We start from the raw sequence: 18,671 nt of genomic DNA, 5'->3' as shown, positions 1-18,671 counted from the left end.
TCTTGTCACGGTTTTATGGAGCGGTCTGTTTTTTTTTTTTTTAATGATCTTTATTCACTTCTCTTTGGCTTCCTACTATACTACTATTACTACTACTACTACTACTACTACTACACTTTTGGCTTCCTTTTTCTTCTTCTAGCTTTCGTCTTAAATCTCTGTACTATTAACGCGCTGTATCTGTACTTACATACATATCTAACAGCAAGCATGCAAAAAATGATAAACGATTTTTCTCTTCCCCAACCTCCCCATAGCTCCATAGCTACCTAGGTGTATCGATATATGTAACCCCAAGGCAGGTAGTAGGTCTCGCATCCAATAACGCGCCGCCATATCTCCATATGCGACGCAGCGAGACGTGGCATGAAACGTTACTCGGGGCCAATGATGCGTCTGTGTGGCTTGCTTACTTGCTTGCTGCTTGCTTGCTTGAGGTGGGTCATGGTGCGTCACTCGCACTGCGGGGTTTGCAGGGCGGCAGCGGCTTTGGGGAGGGGGGAGCGGGGTCGTAAGGTTAGGGCTGGGTGTGTGGAGGTGGCCTACTGGTATGAACGGCCGGCGCGGCGTGTGGTCGCTGTAATATGTGATCAATTGTGTTTTTATCAACCCCCCCCCCCAAAAAAAAAACCCCCACGACTACTACCACGTAGTCTCGATAGTAGCCGGCACCTCTCACATTACTTAGTACTTACAAACAGAGTCCTGCTACTACACCTACCCCATAAACTGGCGGGTTTCAATCAATAGCTATGTATGTACTCGTAGCTATCAACCAGAACCAATGGCTGGGCCCTAACATAGTATTCCGCGCGACCGTTTTTCTGTAACTCATGCTGTCTGTGATGTTGGGTATAGGGGAGCGGGGGAGGCATGTCACGGGGTGTCACTTGTGGGGATAATGGTGGGTGTGTGGGTAATAGGGTATTGGTATTGGGGTCATGGGCTGTCACTCGCTCTGAGAGCTTGGGTTCGTGAAGCATATTTGTTGTTAATTCATTTTATTGTACGCAACCCGAAGGCTATGACAGGCTCGTGGGGCATAGAATGCGAGTTAGGGTGGGTAAGTCTGAAGAACTGGTCGGTGGTAGGTATAGGTCGTGGAACGGCACCAGTTACCGACAGGTGGCCGAGGGGGTTGGTTTCGTGAAGCTACCGGTACGTCCTTGCGGTCAATGCCGAGAGTTAATTCGCTCTATAAGATGGAGTGTAAGGCGCATTTGTAGCTTTGTGGGATCGGCGCAAGGGTTCCCGATAGCATCGGGCTACATAGCTCGACCTCACGCAGTTTTCGCTTGAGGGGACTTATTCATTTGCTTTGTTCAATGCTGTTTTTATATATGAAATTTACCTATTTCTCGAAGAACTAGCTACTTGTAGCTCTCGGAGATGTGATATTTATGGGTCGGGGCCGGGCAGAGGTTGATGGTCGGTGATATCTGCCTGTACTGACTGACGATCATGATGACCATTGAATTCTAGTGAGAATCTACATGTGCGTATAGGTTAGGATTATAGACACCGTTGCTTCGTGATATGTGTATACTACTTTAGGTGAGGGAAATTAACGTCACCAACATCTAGTTGGTTTTCATCTTGAGTTATCTGTCCTAGCTGGACTTGCTCTTTAAATGTTTCCTTAGGCTCGATGACCCTCAAAACAAACAAGCTTCTCCTCACTCATTCCCTCACTGTCAACCGATTTGATTCAAGTTAAAATGCTTTTCCAGACACCTCTTTTACTTTGGTACACACTTCTAAGACCCTGCGGTCAACTATCGACATCACTAAAATTCAGGACACGTTACTGCTACTGAATAGTCTCGTGGCGTCCGCATATCCCGAATCTCTGTGCTTCGAGATACCTTCGAGAACCGGCTTAAAACCTGAGCCTGGTGTCTCCCCTGATTCCTCCATCCGCCCCAGCCAACCACTCCGGTCACCACCGCGTCACACTTCCCCCATTTCCAGCACAGGTTACGACAATCATTGACAGCCAGGGTTCTCGGCACCCACGTGGATCGTCCGGCTAGACCAACCCAATCCGCATAGTCTGCAGCTTACCGTCTTTCACCACCCATCTTTTCCCCCCCTTAGCCACGGCACTTCCCGCCAACTCTAATCCGACCACATCTCATACAATGGCGACCACCAGCAGCACCGCAACAACAGCGCCGGCACCACCAGCGACGCCCACAAAGAACCTGTACATCTGCATAGAATGCTCGTACCCCGTGCAGTCGCTCTACACGGCCTACTCCTCCGCCGACGATCGGTCCCTGGGGCGCGGGGTCCGCCTCACGCAGTGTCCGCGCTGCAAGCGCTTCGCCGACAAGTATGTTGAGCATGACTTTGTCGTGCTGTTTATTGATCTGGTGTTGATTAAGCCGCAGGTATGAATGATACTCGGGGGATGTGTTTGTGTTTGGTGGGGGGATGTCTGCGTGGGCGGGATAGGGATAGGGATAGGAGAGAGCTGATGGCGGAGGTGTATGTAGGTATATAGACATCTGCTGTTCAACCGTCTCGGCCGGCAGGACGACAAGTTCGAAGTATGTAGCGCTATCTACAATGCAGTGCAGAAAGAAGTACAATGCTAAATACTCATAGCCGTCCATAATACGACTTGGAATACTGCTACTCCTCTTTGACGTGTACTTGACGTGGGCGCGCATCGAGAAAGAGATTCCCCAAGACCCATTCAACACCTTCGGCATCCTCACAAAACAGCCAATTGTAGTCCAATACATGTTTTTCCGTACCGCCCCCCTCCTCCACCTTACCAAGTAACTCAGCGCACAACACAAGCTAACACACAACAGTACTCCTCTGCCTAACCGAATCGCTCCTCTTCCACCTCACCATCCGCCTCCTCTCCCGCTTCCTCTTCGGCTTCACGCGCCCCAACTCCGTCTCGACCGCACTGCTCGTCTCCTCGTGCACAAAGCTCTTCCCCATCCTCATGGTCATCTGGGAATACGACGTTCCTGCCGCGGCCAAATCCGTTGGCTGGGCGGTCGTCGTCAATAACGTCGAGGCGCTGAGGATACTGCTCGGTGTCGACTATGTGAGGGCCGCGGGACTGGCGGGTGCGGGCGCGGTGGTGAGAGCGACGGCGAGTCAGGGTATACTGGCGTGGACGGGGCTGCTGGGGAGGGAGAGTAAATGGGGTGTTATTGGGCTTGAGGAGTGGGTGGCGAGGTTGGGGTTGGGGAAGTAGAATAGATTGATATTGATGTAGGCATTAGAGGTAATGATGGGTTAGTGGGGTTAATTATTTGGTAATGGATAGGTCGAGTTAGAGGACTGGATAATGACTTGCGATTTGTGTGGTATTTAATGCCATTAGATGGGGAATGAATAATAAACCAGATGTCCCTATTTTAATCAAGGGTAGAAATAAAACCGAGTGAATAAGCCCGCTCATTGACTGGTAGCTACGAATTGAAAGTATAAGTGAGTCCACGGGTAAATGAGAGCTTCGTGCTTGTTTTTATGGCAGTTGCAAGGTCTAAAAAGTGGGCGAGATTGCTATTTCTTCAGTTCTATGCTGTACCGCTGGCCCGAATAAGTAACCAAGTTGCACCGTGTCACTCAGGGGGACTGTCAGACCTTATTACAGAGTAACAGTAGCTGCACATACATACATACATTCACGTGTATGGAATATCTAGCTCTACCGGGCGAGATGCTGTACTAACCGGATGATTCCAGATATCGGCCGATAACAGGCCTGTCCCATCTGGTGATACAGCTGTCAATGTTGTCTTTCCGGGTCTTCTGAACCGCTTGATCTGATAAGGGTGGCTTGGGTACAGTACATGTAAACCTACTAGCTAGTCCAGTTTAGAGGCTTGAATAAGCCATTGAAGTGCTCAAAATTGAGTAAGAATGATTGCTTCTAGATCACAAGGTAAAAGAACATCCTACAACCGGCTCCCGATTTTAAATTTATATTGTATAACGTATTATAGAAGTCTAGACTTGACTTGATCGGATTAAGGTTAATGAGCTTAACACGACTAGAGGCGGATGAGCATGTCGAAGCGTTTACCTATTTTTTGGTTCCCGGTGTATTCCTCTAATCGAAGTATTTGTTAGAGTATCTAAATGTTTAGATTATCTGCGTTGATTATGACGAATAAAGAGACTCCTTTCGACAGCTCTATTTTTTGCACTTATATTCATAAGATATCACTCGATGCTTAGAATAGGGACTGGGAAAGTGTAAAGAATTTGTGTAGCCTTAGATGAGGCGTAGGGGAAAGGGGGAATAAATCCCGTCTTTTGTTACTCCATCTAGCTTCGCCATGATCTTGAAGGCCGTTTCCTTTGGTTTTTCGTTTGGTTTTCGTTTGGTTCGATGTTGTCCACCACACTCATGGCTTGGCGTCGTAGCAACTATTCCACCAAGGGTACTTTCGTTCACCATAACGTTCACACAATCCATTCTCATCCCTGTTTGACCTTTTAGACGAGGCACCCACTTCTGGTCGTGGCACATGCCCGCTCATGGCTTCCGCTCCTCTACTTCTGGTGCTAGGGTGTATCCATTTGCTGCATGTATGTAGCCGGAGAATAGGTAGAGTAGCTGAGCATGTGGCCAAAGCAGAACTATGCCTGACGGCCATGCAAGGCATTTACAGGTATTGAGGCTTCAAGGCTAGAGCAGAGATAGAGGTCGGGCTGGCCCTGTAGCCGCAGCGGTGCAGAAATGGCCGGATCAATTCACCACCCCCGCCAACCAGCATACATACCCGCTTTATTACCGATCCGCCTGGCAACCCAGGTAGCTGACTTATGAAACCAGCAATATTGCGCATCTATTAGGGATTGTGCCCGCACCCCCGAGATCAACATTCTATTTTAGAAGAAGAAGCTTTGACGAGATCTGAATCTATGTTTATTGAATGGATATACGGTATTATGCTACCTGGATAGCGTTAATGTTTGAGTGTAGCAAATTCCTGCGCGACTCACACATCCTCACGCCATCCCGAGAGTTTCAACAACATCCACACTAAACACATTCAGGAATTTAATCCATAAGGAGCCGGGCAAGACTATTGGACGGTAGATAATAGCGCATTCTAGAGCGATAAGCTATGTAGTCGATTCATAAGCTGCCCAAGCGTCGTTATGAGGGGACGTTGTTTGATATCAAGCCGGTCAGCCATGATAAATCATGTCGGCCGCCTTCTTCATTCAAATGCGGCCTAAACCCGTACCTACATCTGTCAGGCCCAGTTTCTCGGAATCCGAGGCTTAAAGACAGGTCAGGGTCGGATAGTTTGTATGACCGAGTTCAAGGTCACAGCCTCGGCGCCTCGGGCCCCGAATTTTCTATTACTAACCAGATTGTCAAAAAGAAAGAGAGAAAGAGGTCCAACCTTATTATCCTCTCATTTCAGCTCTGTGGATGTGTATCAAACATCATTAATCCCCCTCCACGGCACTTCAACTTCAGTCCTTCAGTCACATCTTCACAGCCCCACTCCTCACCCCCCCCCCCAATCGGTAGTATTCTTATCTACCCCTTTATCTAGATCTCATCGACCGATCGTACCTCACCTCAGGCTCGCCTATTGTGGCTGCAGGCCGCGGGTTTTTTCGCATCCGAAATATCCGATTCATACTTCATCACTCGGACTCTAGGTCAGATTCCAGGTCACGTCAAGCATAGTTATTAAAGTTATTACCCCGCGCCGTGGCGGCTGTTATCAAAGACCCCTGCTTGACCAGACAGATACGATATGGCCAAGACTTGGTGCCGAGATACCGAGGTGAGACTCATTCTCAAGATGCCCAACTGCTGGATCTGCGGAATGCATGTCGGTCAGTTGTGTGAGAAAAGCTGTTTGAGGGGTCGGGATGCATGCAGTGCTACTATAACTTAAGGTTGGGGCTCATATTCACCGGCCTGAAGTGGTTGTCGCAACCAGAGCATTAACAAAATCCTCGTGTTCGTATAAAAGTTTGAGGCTTTTCTCTGCTTTTTAACTCATAGTCCTTTATATAAAACCCATATGGCAGCGCCCAGAGTTACGATTTCATCTGCTTGATGATCAAGCTTTTGTGACAAGCGCCAGATACGGGAACCTAAGAATGGTTAGCTCGAAAAGCCATAAACTTAAGCTCAAACAGGAGCACAGGTGGAAGTCACGAGCCGCAAAACGTAAATCCTGTTTTCTTCTCTCTAGCTAGGACTGGGTACTAATATATGTCAGAGTGACGCATCGGCTTTCAGTAGTAATAGCTTGAGACAGGGAAATCATGAAGCGAGACATACACTTCATCAGGCATGATTTTCGCTACTAATTATTATTGATTAGTAGTATTTTCCGAAAAGGGTTTACCAAGCGATGTGGTAAGAGCGCGGGCTCTATCAACTGACTATGCCCGTGAAAGAAGTCAAGTACCGAGAGGGTATTCACACATATAGCCCCATTTTTGAGGTCTATTATTGTATGTAGTCCATAGTCAACGCTATGACGGCTGTAGGGTATCACAACGTTGAATATACTTTAAAGCCGGTGCAGTTGAGGGCCTAGCCAGTCTTAGGATAGAACTTATAGTTTACATATAGAGAAAGTCGTGTAGTCTCACGATATGGGCTGTTCCCAGAGGATTGAGCGGTGGTTTATTCAGAAGTTGAAGAGGATCTAGGATCGAAAATAAGAGACCAAGGCGGCGCAGGCCGTTATACCTGCCACGATTCACTATGTAACAGTACAGTGAGCGGATATTACATCCGGGGAAGATATACTTTTCACTGGAAGGCCAGGTAACTCCTCTGATGGGAGATAGAATATCAATTTTATGATTCCAAGTGGCTCGAGAACGGTAAACGTTAAACCGCGTGGCCGACAAAAATAAATCGCTAATATTACCCACGAGAGAAGTCCCATGAACTGATTACCGTTCATTACCATGAACGCCCAGTAGCAATTCCTCCTTCATTCTTCATTATAAAAAGTCCCATATAGCTATTTGCATACGCTAATAAACATTCAAACAAAAACAAAACAAATTAAAATCAATGAAAGGTCTATAATTCATCGTGAACCCTCTCAACTTCAATACCCGCCTCCTCCCGTAAACTATCATCTACTACAGGGTCATACTCCATTATCCGCGATTTAGGGTTTTTGCCTTGGGATTCTTCGGCCGCCTGTGCATTGGCACGTCTTTCTTCTTCTTGGTCATATTCCATTCTCCTCGATTTAGGGTTTTTGTCTCGGTGGGGTGGTTCCTCGGTAGGTTGCGCAACGACTGTTTCTCCTGGTTCGTAGTCCATTCTTCTTGACTTCATGTTCCGCGGCTCCGATTCCTTTTGAACACTTTCCGGGAGAGAATCCTCGTGATTAATTTCACCCTTTTGTGGCTCTGATTCTGGTATATCATGGACATCTCCATCGCCAATACTACCCGATGGAGCTTCCTCAAGATCTATGATCTTCTCGACCTTCTCTCTCATTGACTCTTCCCTCGTCGACCCCTGCATGGCCTCAGAAGCTTCCGGCATGGATGATGCCGTTGACGATGGTACTCGTACCAGCAGGCTTTCCGGAATTCCCTTAACCTCCACAGTCGGTGTTGCGCCCACAAACCCGCTCTCATCAAGCCCGGCCCCCCGTCTTATCTCGGCAACCCCGCCATCACCGCCCGACCCAATAACCCACGCTACACATGATAGGCCCCACCATGCCAACCTCAATGGCATGCCAAAGAACAGATAGATCGGTCCCCACAAGAGTCGACGGATCAAGATCCAAACAAGAATGCTAACGAGAATATAGATAGCATGTTCAAAGTACCATCTATCACTTTTGTTCTTCTTGATTAAGTCTGAAATCAGCACTCTCGACGACGCAACAATATCATCGAAAGCGCTGTACCGGGACGACAAATCTGTCAGCGCAGCGGTGGATGCATGTAGCGTTTCCGTCGCAAACGCCGAGCGCGAGAGCTCCGATTGCAACAACGTATGTGTACGCCGTAGCGCAGTGGTGACATCGGTCGACGCACCGATCAGCAGGTCCGCCTGTGTCAGGCTCTTGTTCCGCCGCTTGCCCTCTGGCGTTGAGCGGCCCGACCCACCGCCGCTAAGTAGCCGTTCCCGCTCACGCTGTGCGGTCATCTCAGCGAGCCGCTTCGATGCGAGTTGGGCCTTTCGGTATTGGAGACGTGCACTACGATCACCTTGAATCAGGCCTGTTTATTCCCAGCGCTCACCCCACTGCTAAGTTGAGCTTACATTTTCATATCCTCCGTCAGCTTGTGAATCTTTGAGTTCAGCGCTGCTGTATTCGGCGAGCTGCCGTCGCCGATTTCATCGTCGACCTGTGTTGAGAGTAGTTCAAGCTCCTGGTCGGCGTCTTTCAGGGATTGATGGATCACGTTAGATAGTTCGAGGCGTGCAGCGTCAGTTCCGGTACCACCGAGCTTTGAGAGTCGGGATATGAGGAGCATGCACTGTTTTTTGGGGGGTGACCTGTTGTTAGCTATTGCTACTAATGCCACGTTTCAATAATTCAAGATAGAAGACTGACTTCTCGGTGAGCATCGGTTAGGGAGGCTATTCGTTGGGAGATTTCAAGAATTGTCATTGTAGATATCCGGTGAAGAAGAAGTTACCGTGTAGAATTCTGATCGGAATGAAGATTAATTTACACGGTGGGATGGAGAGGTCCCAGAAAGACGTTGTGTTAGAGTTGTTTGCACGTGGCCTGTGCGCTAGCTAGCTCTTGGCTGTGGGTTAAGAAATGGGTTGGTGGTGACGTCGACACGACACACGACACCGCCAACAAAACAACGAGTGCGAACCAGTGAACCCGGTGAGAGTGTCCCTGCCAATGGCACACCTTTGCGTACAGCACACAGGTACAGTAAGTAGTTACAAACAATCGTATAAACCAACCACACCACATTCCAATGAGTAGAACCCATAGGCGAGCGTTACATTGAAATCAGACCTTTCATAATACTATTTCAATTAGAGCATCAAACCCCAAATCCTAAAACTTCCTCATTCCTCCTGGCCCCGTCGTCTGATCCTGTCCCATCTTTTTGATCTTCTCGCTACTCTCCACATAAGCGCCTCTTGCATCCTGCCACACACCTCTTCCCATGGTGTTCAAACAATAGTCCACAATCCCCTTCAACTCCCGCTTACTCTCATTCTCAAGTCTCGTCTGTTCTTTCTCCACCCCTTCGCCCTTCTCTCCCTTTCTGAGCCTTTGGTCCAAGTCTTGCACCTCCGAAATGAACTTCTCCGCCTTCCCACCCTTGACACCTTCTCCCTTACCCCATACCTTCTCCATCACCTCGGTGTCGCTCACGTCCTTATACCATGCCCGAGCATTGTCATAATCCCCCTCGATGCGATGCAACACCCCGTGGAGGAACATCCCTTCGGCAGCGGGCAAGGACTGCATTTTACGCACGAGGAAGTGTGCAGATGGGAGGTCATAATTGAGGATATGAAGGGCAGCCTCGAGAGCAGGATGCACACGGAGAGAGGAAATTGGGTCAGCAAGTGAGGGCGTATGTGGTTTTGGAGGATGCAGAAGGGGAGGCCTGAAAGAGAGCGTCTTTGCGTAGAGATCGTCGAAGGCTGAGCTTCGAGTCTGAGTTTCAGTAGAGGACATTTTGCGGAGTATTTGGAATCTCAATGAGGAGTAGATTCGAAGCCGATGCATTTCGTGAGCTTTGGGAGTAGAGGCAGCGGAGGAGGAGTGATATATCAGACCACCTGAGTGGTGATGTCATTTTGTTGAAGTGGAAGCCGGACAGTGCTAAAGTGCTAGTATTCTCCGTGGTTCAGTTATTCCGATCCAGATATTCCGGCTCTAATTGGTGGCGATAGTTAATGTTGTGGTCGAAGTAAGTAGTGCATAATTATTGCAATATCGATCATTGACCCAAAGGAATCCACATTTTGGGAAGAGGTACCAAGGTTAACACTAGCGCCGAAGCACCATGAGTATCAAAGCCTCAATCGTCAAAAACCACAGATTCTGCAATACTATTGTTTAAAGTAATTATATCCCGTAACTCTGTAATTAGTCTAAAGGGGACTCGAGAGACATGTTCGGGGGTCGGAGGCCGCTGCCCCGAGGTATGTACTGGGATCAGTCCTGAATCAAACAGAAATAAATCAATGAGGAACTGATAGGCGAATTGCTAAGATGAAAGTATGGTCATAAAATATGAGGGCGACTCCTCCACTGGTAATTGCAAGACGTTTTCAGACCGGCCTGAGTCGGAGTATCTCCAAGGCCGGCCGCTTACGTAGGCTTCTAGATTAGCGAGCTTGCACAGTGCCGAGAAGTGGCGCAAATACGAGCTGAATCCAGTCATTCGCAGAGTCAAATGGAGAATAGATCAGGGATTTCTTGTGAGGCTGTCCATTGGACCGGTTATGCCGATTAGTTTGATTTAAATCTATGTGTGCTCGTGTTCTTCAGAGTGTATGTGATGGGAAAGAAGGAGATATGACAGGTGACGGTTACCAAAGCTTGATATATACTGTACTCCATCCCATATGTCTCCATAACCTTAACAGGGTGTCCTTTTGGTGTGTCACAAAGTCACGTACAGCCTCCGGTAGAATTATTGCGGAAATGTGGCGTTGGAGAATCGCTCTGTTCTCGGCGTGATCGTTGTCCCTGTTTTCCACAATAATTCTACCGGAGGCTGTACTACGCGGTAGCGCCTTTTCTGGGTTTATATTCATCGTTACCTGTGCAATAAATTGCAATTTAAAAGAACGAGTGATATGCTATGAAACAGAACGATCCGCTGGTCAGGGTAAAATGACTCAGGGAACGCTGCAATGACTAAAACCAATTGGTCGGTCAAGCTGCTCTCTATCAAGCGCATGCAGATCTTAACTCCGTTGGCTGCTCAATGCCAATCGAGATGACACATTGTATTCTATATACCTAGTAGATATTCCCCCTCACCCTTACCTTAGCAGATTATCTGATCAGAGCTACCCAATACGAGCATATGATATATTTTCTAAAATGACCTGTCGCTGAACTATAGATCAGATAAAAGGCAGGGCTTGAACACCAGATACTGTGGAGGTAAGTCGGGTGTTACAATATCTCCGGGATAGTACGGCGATTGAATCGAAAGTCCGTATTCATAAAAATCCGCATGAGTCATGCAAGCCAGTTTCTGCAGTAATGCAGGTCACACTGTGCAGTGCGATACGCAAGGCAAATAGTGCCATGTTGTGACGGGCTATCATTGGTAGGGTGCAGCGGGAAGTGGAATAATTCAATATTACAGTACAAGTGCAAGTAAGCTTAAATATAATGTGGGTAGAAGCTGGCCTGAAAAGAAACACAAAAACCATGGCCATGAGGTGGGGATAGGCTGGTTGACGAACTGAAAGGAAAGAATACTTAGACTTAACATTCCTGCAAATACCAAGTATGATTTACGCCTACAGACTGCGCTGGATTATGCAAGGCCGGCTAGACATTCATGCAGACACCTGGAAGAATGGGGATTTTAGCCATATATGTACAATTATTCGCCTAGGTTTAGGACTAGTAACATACCTTCTGGTGCCTCTCAACCGCGCGCTTCCAAAATTCTTCCAACATCTGATGATACTCGTTTACTACTTCAAAGTGCAGACAATGCCCCACACCCTCAAAGACCCTTTTCTGGACGCCTCCCTTGATACCCTGTACAATGACATCCGAATGCCTATGCTCAATTAATGCATCATTGGTTCCCGTGGCCACTAATATATCGGAGATTTTTTCGCCGAGCACCTTCAGTCGTTCGGGGCCAAAGTAATGCCAGCTCACAGCAAGCCCTTGAAGAAGTGTCCCTGCGTAGACAGGAGCCTGCAGCTTCTCCATACGCCAGAGGTCCTCGGCAACGAAGCGGTCGCCGTTAGTGGAGAATTCACCAAGTTCGTCGGGCGCGAGGAGCCATTCGGGCGAAAAGAGATTTGCTTTAGCAGCTTCGAGACGCTCAACGAGTGGTTTAGGTCGGATCATCTCGATACGGCGGGCAATGTGTGAGAGCCATGGCTAGTGTGAGGAATTGAGGAACTAGTTCAGCACAGAGACTCAACGGAGAATTAAGAGCTTCGTATTATTGCCTCGTACGAGGAATATTCTCGACTTACAAGTGTGGAGACTAGGCTTGAGGCTGTGCTCTGGAGAGTGAGAGAGGCGATACGTTGTGGTATAAGATACGCCCTAACCCCCACTGCTCGTTAAATTGCAAATACTTAAGCCAGTCCCGAGGATATGGTCTCTGGGCACAATATACGAAGAGGCATACAATTCTTGGGAAATCATCCCTGTGAGAGTAGTGGGTAGAAATAAGCTTGCGTGTTCCATATAGATAGATAGGCCTAATTAATGGGAAAGGAATGTTTACTACTCACCTCCCATGGAGACACCGACCACATGGAGCTGGCGAGTCTTGGTCCAACCTATGTGGTCCAGAATATCGATAACATCTTTGGCCATTTCACTGGTGGAGTATTTGACAAGTGGTTTGTCGCTGTCGCCAACACCTGAGGGTTGCATTGACCATTTTAGATAATTGTTCCTCAGGTATCTTATTTCCTAACATAAGGAAGCAACGGCAGCTGCAGTCTTTGTTCGGGGAGAAAACTGCAGCCTCGAGTCAAAGGGCTATAGTAATATTACTTTACTGACCCCGATTATCAAATACCAATGATGTGTATTTGTTACCATGTTTATGTCCACTACATGTAGTAAGATATTAGCACTGTTACTCACAGTTTCACAAGGACACAAGGAAAAATAAGGCCTAGATAAGACCTACAAATATTTTATTTGCTGCAGTAGCGAGAAAAAAGCAACCAGGAAAGGAAACAGTTAGAGAAGGTTCCGTTTCAATCTAAATAAGTTGGTTGCCCAATCAAGGAATCTCTTACACGATACCACGCAATTTTGGGAGCGTTTAGCCCCATTATCCACTACGTGACAAGCAATCAGCAAAATTGATCTAAAGGACCCCAATAAACGACAATCGACAAGACAAACGTGGGCGCAGTCCGCTAATCATTCCCGCTATCACATCAAAAATAACAATAATTGCGAGGACGTACCACAAGATGAACGGGACCCGTCCCGTGGACTTCATACGCAATTGCCATCGGACCGCCAGCCCTGTCAATCGCAACTGGTGCATTCCCTTGACGATCTGGGGCGTGGAACTCCAAGACCGTGGGGAAGGCCGGATGAGCCAAAATCTCCTTGATAGTCAACGGTTTGCTCATTGTACTTAACCTAGGTTCAGTTGTTCTGGTTGCAGCGTTGGGCGGAATCTAGTAGTATTTCGATGCCACAAAGGGAAGGGTAGAGAGGTCCGGAGGGAACAGCAGCATTCAGGAACCAACAAACGCGACAGCAAGCTAGAAACCCGGGAAAGACAGCACCTATTTTTGATGGTTGATATCGAGAGGCTTGTCAGGGGTGAGAAGTGCAGACTCCAGAGGGGCTCAACCACCCGTCGGTGAGAATAGTCAATTCGGCGACGAAGCCGAAAACGAATACGAGACAGACAGCTTGCCTGGGGAATATTTCACTGACTAAGCTATGTACAAATATTTATCTATTCTACATGTAACTTTTCTCGTCCGAAGGCTAGATGCCTAATCGGCCGAAAGAAATCACTCGCTCGCGTATCGCAATCGACGTCCTGGATTTTCTGCGCGGCCACTGCGGCGGGACCTACTTTACTACATATGACCATGCTTACTGTTATATAATACGAGTGTATGAGAGTCATCACACACACAAATAGAGACATGTACCTACAGTACGACTCAACTCTTTCAATCTGTAAAGAGATGCTATTGCAGCGGTAGAGATGCGGGAGTAACGTAAAATGCTTAAAACAATGTCATATTAGATATCTAATGTGCATATGTGACGTTGTTGATCGGGTTTTCCATCGCATTCCGTATAGATCTAGCGATAGTGACTAGGTACAGGATTTTATGCAGTAGGCATCTTGTGTGGGACAGGAACAGAAATGTGCTACCAAAATGTTAAAACATTGAAAGGGGGGACCAGTGTCTCTGTACTGAGACTGTCCGCATGCGAGCAGCAGCTAATAGTAAGTTCCAAAGTACCTGAAAACGAGATTCTGAACGCGTAAGCTAATCTCGAGAACGTGTTTATGAATTGAGGCTGAGGGCATGGCAGGAGGAAAGTGGAGGGTCTGTAAATTGTAGAGTGCCCAGTCTGGGGGAAAGAGAAAGAGTTAAGTAACAATTGTAGGTTGTCCCAGGTCAAAGCTCAATCCATGGACTTGGCATGTTTCTGCCAGGAGCGGAGGTGTCAACTTCTTAAAGGACAAGCTTGAAAGGTGTAAAGTGAAAAGAGGAATAGGATTTATTTAACTCGCCTTTTCTAAACATCCTCCCGAACTTTCTTTGCTAGCGAGTCACCATTCAATCAGCATATTCGATCCAGTTTATTCCTTGCTAAGGTATCACAGGGTGTGGTAGAGTAAAAAAGGCGGGATTGTAGTTGTTCCGGCGCGCGCAGACAAGGGACTCCGAGGCTCCGGGGCCGGACTCACACGACAGGGCCTGCAACAGCCTGCAATAGTCTGCTAGCCCACATACTATTAGTCAGGACCGTACTTGCACTTTTTTGCCTGTAAATTGTGAGCCTGTGACTTCATTAGCTTTCAGCCAGCCAAAGAGCAAGCATTTACCTCGTTCGAGGAAACCTTCCGCTTTACAATCACTCCTAACTGCATCACACTTGCAGGTACCCTTCCTCCCCTCTACCCCCTACGTAACTTAGAACTACCCTAAAAAACCCTCTTTGTGCTCTATTCCTCTATTTCCAATTATCTCCGAGTCATCAAAAGCCCTATACCTCCCACCCCCCACCCACTCACTTGTCTAATCTTCTCCCCGAAAACAGACTAGAACACCAAAGAAGCTCTATCGTCTTTTTCCTTTTTTTTTTTTTCCCTTTCCTTCTGTTGCTACGGTACTTGGTATCCGCTCACATGTGCCGCTGCCATTGCAGTACATATCAATCACACTCCTATTCGGATTAGTTACCAGTCTTCTTTACATACATATCATCATCGGATCAGATCCTTAACACTATCCGCCGCCACCCCATAGAACATTTTCTACTACTCTTACTTTACATCCAGACGGAAAGGGAAGCAAAAAAAAAAATAATAATCTCATGGCTGCTCACAGCATTGTGAATCTCTCCCCGTCACCAACCACTTCTCCAACCTTTCTCGGCAACGGAGGTGCGCCCATCCCCGCCGCTATGTTTAATCCCGGACACGCTTCGTCCGACGATGGAGGAACCGATCCGAAACGCAGGAGGATTGCGAGAGCTTGTGATATGTGTAGGAAGAAAAAAGTTCGCATGTTCTCTTGTCCTAGACTCCCACATCATCGGATAATGGTGGCAAACCTTAAATTACTCAAGCTTATTGTTATGTTCTGGAATAGATCAAATGTGATGGTAAACTACCGTCGTGTACACATTGTGTGAACTACAAAACAGAATGTGTCTTTACCTTGGTTGAGAAGAAAAGAAATCCCCCCAAAGGGTTGGTCAAGTCTTGAGTTCCTCATTCGAGCTCGACCGCTGACATATGACATAGTGCAAAATATATTGAAGGATTAGAAAATCGGCTCGGAAGGATGGAGTCTCTCCTCAAGTTGTCCGGTTTGTTACCAGAGGGTGATGGGAAGACGGATCTGGGGGATTTGGAACGCCGTTTACAAGATCAGGTACAGCAACAACAGGCTGCTAGCCAGAACGGATCTGTATGTACACCCACTGTTGGAAGGTCGTCGTCAGAATCAATGCGGGAGACTCCGACCTCGTCCTCGATGCACTCAGTTACAAATTCCCCCGCAATCTCTAAAGAGGAGGATGAAGTGGAAGCCTTGTCGGATCAGATGTGTTCTTTAGTCACGAATAATTGTGGAGAGACACGATTCATTGGTATATACTACCGAAATGCTGCTATTTTTCGTGTTTAAGACGGCTGAAGGGATTTTCTAACCAAGGTCTTATTCAAGGTTCCTCATCGGGATTTTCGATATTTTCACCAAAGGGAATTCAATGGGTAAATGAAAAAACAGGTGACAAGAGTTTCCAGCAAATGATCATGGAGGCCACGTCGGCAGACTCAAAATGGTCTATGTGGAAGCAGGATATATTCGGCCCTCTGTTTGAACACCGAGGGGAGAATGAGCTGCCAACCAAAGAGGTAGCATCTGTGCTTGTACAAGGTGAGACCTTTTTTTATTTTGTAATTCGCTCAAATGTACTTGCCTGTGTTGTTTGGGAATTGCGTCCTCATTGCTTCTTCTGTCATCTAGATTTTTTCCGGTATTTCAATGTTTGCTTTCCGCTTTTTCATAAACCCACTTTCGATGCTTTATTTGAACGACACTATTCGGAGACCCCTCCACCGAAAGACTCCGGATGGTATGCGGCTTTCAATATGGTACTTGCGATTGCGTTGCGAATACAGATTTCACATCCCGGATTACCGGACGAGGATACTGCTACCTCCCATGTACAAGAGTCATGGCAATTTTTTCAGAACGCAGCTTCTGTTCTTACTGAATTGCTTTTAAAGAACACTGATTTAGTCAGTATACAAGCTATATTAGGGATGGTACTGTTCAAACTCTTTCTTGTCAGCGTGATAGAAGCATATCTTTCATAATATTGACTGTGATCTGTTTCTTATTTAGGCTCTTTACTTGCAGGGGACTGCCAATCCACAGCCTTCCTATTTCCTCATTGCTGCAGCAGTGCGGATATCGAATAGCATTGGCATGCATCGAAGAGGTAACTCATTTGGATTGAATTCCGTCGAGGTCGAACAACGACGACGGGTTTTTTGGATCATGTATCTCCTTGATAAAGACATGGCACTCCGCTCTGGACGTCCACCGTGTATCAATGACGATGACATCTCCGTTGAATTACCCGACGAAGACCCCGCCGATGATATTGGCAACATCATGCTCAAGAACGGCAAAGACAAGTGTAACCTCTTTAGACTTATGGCCACATTTTCGGTCATTGAGAGCAAAGTCTATATGCAGCTCTATTCCGCCAAGGCTGCTAGGCAGTCTGATGGAGAGTTACTGAATACCATCGGAGATCTTGACAAAGAGCTTGAGGAATGGAAGGAGTCTGTGCCACTGGAGTATAGACCGGATAGCGAAATTGATCTTAACCAGGGACCGTTGGTGCTTCATCTAGTCATGTTACACTTTGCGTACTACAACTGTCTCACAACAATTCATCGCATGTCGATACATCATGGCTACTGGTCCAGCAGGCTTTCAAATTACGCCATAGCTGGCCTGAGTGCACGACCACTCAATCCACGTGTCTTCTCGAGTGCAGCGCTCTGTGTGGCTGCGGCTAGGTCGTCGATCCACTTGATTAAGTATATTAACAGACGGGATTATCCTTGCATATGGTAAGTGTTTCCATTTTTAGCTCGTCTTCATGCAAGAGAGTATATCGTTATAATTTTGATTCACTTATACATATAGGATGTTATGCAGGTTGATCATGTACTATCCCGTATCGGCACTCGTAACCCTCTTCGCCAATGTTCTTCAGAACCCACAGGATGTTCGCGCAAGGAGTGATCTGAGACTTATGAATGTGGTCGTGGAGTTTTTACAGACTGTGCAAAAGGAGGATGATAGCAACAAGCAAGACACTGCATCCGTACAGCGGATGCTTGCAGTCTGCGGCGAATTCCATCGAATTGCCAAACTAGTGTTAGACAAGGCGGAGAATGAGAATGTCAGTAGGAGGAAGAGGAAGAATGAGGACTCCAGGCATAGTGTCTCGTACCCACACAAGCACGATGCATCGAGTTCCCCTAGAACAAATATACCACAGACTACATCACCAAGGACCGAGACTGCGTCGCCCCCTACTAGTGTATTGAATCCAGAGATAAATTCTCAGGTATGTTTACACTCCCCTGATCATTACCTCCTTATTAACATTCCACTAACTCAAAAATCAGCTCTTTGGAGATTATCCAACCGCCTTTTCCCCTTCTAACCCTCTCTCATGGCTCAACGAGATGAATACCCCCGCATCAACCTTTCCCGTTTCTCCAAATGCGGGTCATGTAGGTTTAGATACACAAGGCCTGCCGCAAATGTCAGGTAACTCGTTCCAACAGCCGTTCGTACCGCAGGATTTGTGGCAGATGCCGATGACGTTTGAGTGGGACTGGGCGGACGTGAATACTCAAGTCCCTTGGGGACATGATGGTACTAGCGGATTGTAGTATATGCGGAGATCCGAGGGAGCGAAAGGTATTGCATGGATAGAGCGATGTCGACCAAAATTTCCATGTGTTTGTTTGATTTTCATCGGAGTATCGGGTTTTGGGCATTTTTTTCCAAACATCTTTTGGTTTTCTTTATTACATCTTTCTACCCCCTTTCTTTTCTACTCCACTCTCGTCGATAAGGCATGCTTGCACGCATGAGACAGCTTTACTCCACTCACTTGGAGCAACAAACTCTACTCAGGTAATGTGCGAATAGTTAATCTTCTCTCCCCTACGGCTGAGGGTAAAGAGAATGGGTGGAGGAAATGTATGTATTATGGGACGGG

At 47.1% G+C, this 18,671-nt stretch overlaps 6 protein-coding genes across 6 annotated transcripts; 2 read left to right on the top strand and 4 right to left on the bottom strand.

The window, feature by feature from the left end:
* Window positions 1-2,141: 2,141 nt before the first annotated feature.
* H6S33_003014 (uncharacterized protein) lies at window positions 2,142-3,220 on the top strand (the record flags this gene model as incomplete). Its single annotated transcript, XM_044834358.1, has 4 exons — window positions 2,142-2,393; window positions 2,499-2,552; window positions 2,611-2,758; window positions 2,823-3,220. 4 exons carry the CDS (start codon window positions 2,142-2,144, stop codon window positions 3,218-3,220), a joined length of 852 nt encoding a protein of 283 aa, XP_044692221.1.
* Window positions 3,221-5,137: 1,917 nt separating this feature from the next.
* H6S33_003013 (uncharacterized protein) lies at window positions 5,138-6,967 on the bottom strand (the record flags this gene model as incomplete). Its single annotated transcript, XM_044834356.1, has 12 exons — window positions 5,138-5,228; window positions 5,391-5,399; window positions 5,567-5,635; window positions 5,700-5,818; window positions 5,880-5,886; window positions 5,940-5,989; window positions 6,047-6,099; window positions 6,168-6,206; window positions 6,290-6,311; window positions 6,524-6,547; window positions 6,607-6,706; window positions 6,930-6,967. 12 exons carry the CDS (start codon window positions 6,965-6,967, stop codon window positions 5,138-5,140), a joined length of 621 nt encoding a protein of 206 aa, XP_044692220.1.
* Window positions 6,968-7,048: 81 nt separating this feature from the next.
* H6S33_003012 (uncharacterized protein) lies at window positions 7,049-8,609 on the bottom strand (the record flags this gene model as incomplete). The annotated part of the gene is made up of 3 exons (XM_044834355.1): window positions 7,049-8,192; window positions 8,258-8,475; window positions 8,553-8,609. The coding sequence occupies 3 exons, from the start codon at window positions 8,607-8,609 to the stop codon at window positions 7,049-7,051; spliced, it is 1,419 nt and encodes a 472-aa protein (XP_044692219.1).
* Window positions 8,610-9,017: 408 nt separating this feature from the next.
* Window positions 9,018-9,650, bottom strand: H6S33_003011 (uncharacterized protein; the record flags this gene model as incomplete). The annotated part of the gene is made up of 1 exon (XM_044834354.1): window positions 9,018-9,650. The coding sequence occupies one exon, from the start codon at window positions 9,648-9,650 to the stop codon at window positions 9,018-9,020; it is 633 nt and encodes a 210-aa protein (XP_044692218.1).
* A 1,847-nt stretch (window positions 9,651-11,497) lies between these two features.
* On the bottom strand, window positions 11,498-13,285 carry H6S33_003010 (uncharacterized protein; the record flags this gene model as incomplete). Its single annotated transcript, XM_044834353.1, has 9 exons — window positions 11,498-11,509; window positions 11,577-12,059; window positions 12,158-12,230; window positions 12,316-12,334; window positions 12,422-12,553; window positions 12,699-12,748; window positions 12,829-12,842; window positions 12,941-12,982; window positions 13,115-13,285. 9 exons carry the CDS (start codon window positions 13,283-13,285, stop codon window positions 11,498-11,500), a joined length of 996 nt encoding a protein of 331 aa, XP_044692217.1.
* A 1,939-nt stretch (window positions 13,286-15,224) lies between these two features.
* H6S33_003009 (uncharacterized protein) lies at window positions 15,225-18,339 on the top strand (the record flags this gene model as incomplete). Its single annotated transcript, XM_044834352.1, has 7 exons — window positions 15,225-15,410; window positions 15,503-15,603; window positions 15,658-16,004; window positions 16,082-16,272; window positions 16,766-17,505; window positions 17,582-18,008; window positions 18,070-18,339. 7 exons carry the CDS (start codon window positions 15,225-15,227, stop codon window positions 18,337-18,339), a joined length of 2,262 nt encoding a protein of 753 aa, XP_044692216.1.
* Between the last annotated feature and the right edge of the window lie 332 nt (window positions 18,340-18,671).

Source organism: Morchella sextelata, assembly GCF_020137385.1.
Source record: "Morchella sextelata strain SCLS chromosome Unknown scls_14, whole genome shotgun sequence".
NCBI classification, from domain to species: domain Eukaryota; kingdom Fungi; phylum Ascomycota; class Pezizomycetes; order Pezizales; family Morchellaceae; genus Morchella; species Morchella sextelata.
The sequence above is the reverse complement of the archived record's forward strand: the minus strand, read 5'-3'. Positions and strand labels throughout refer to the sequence as shown.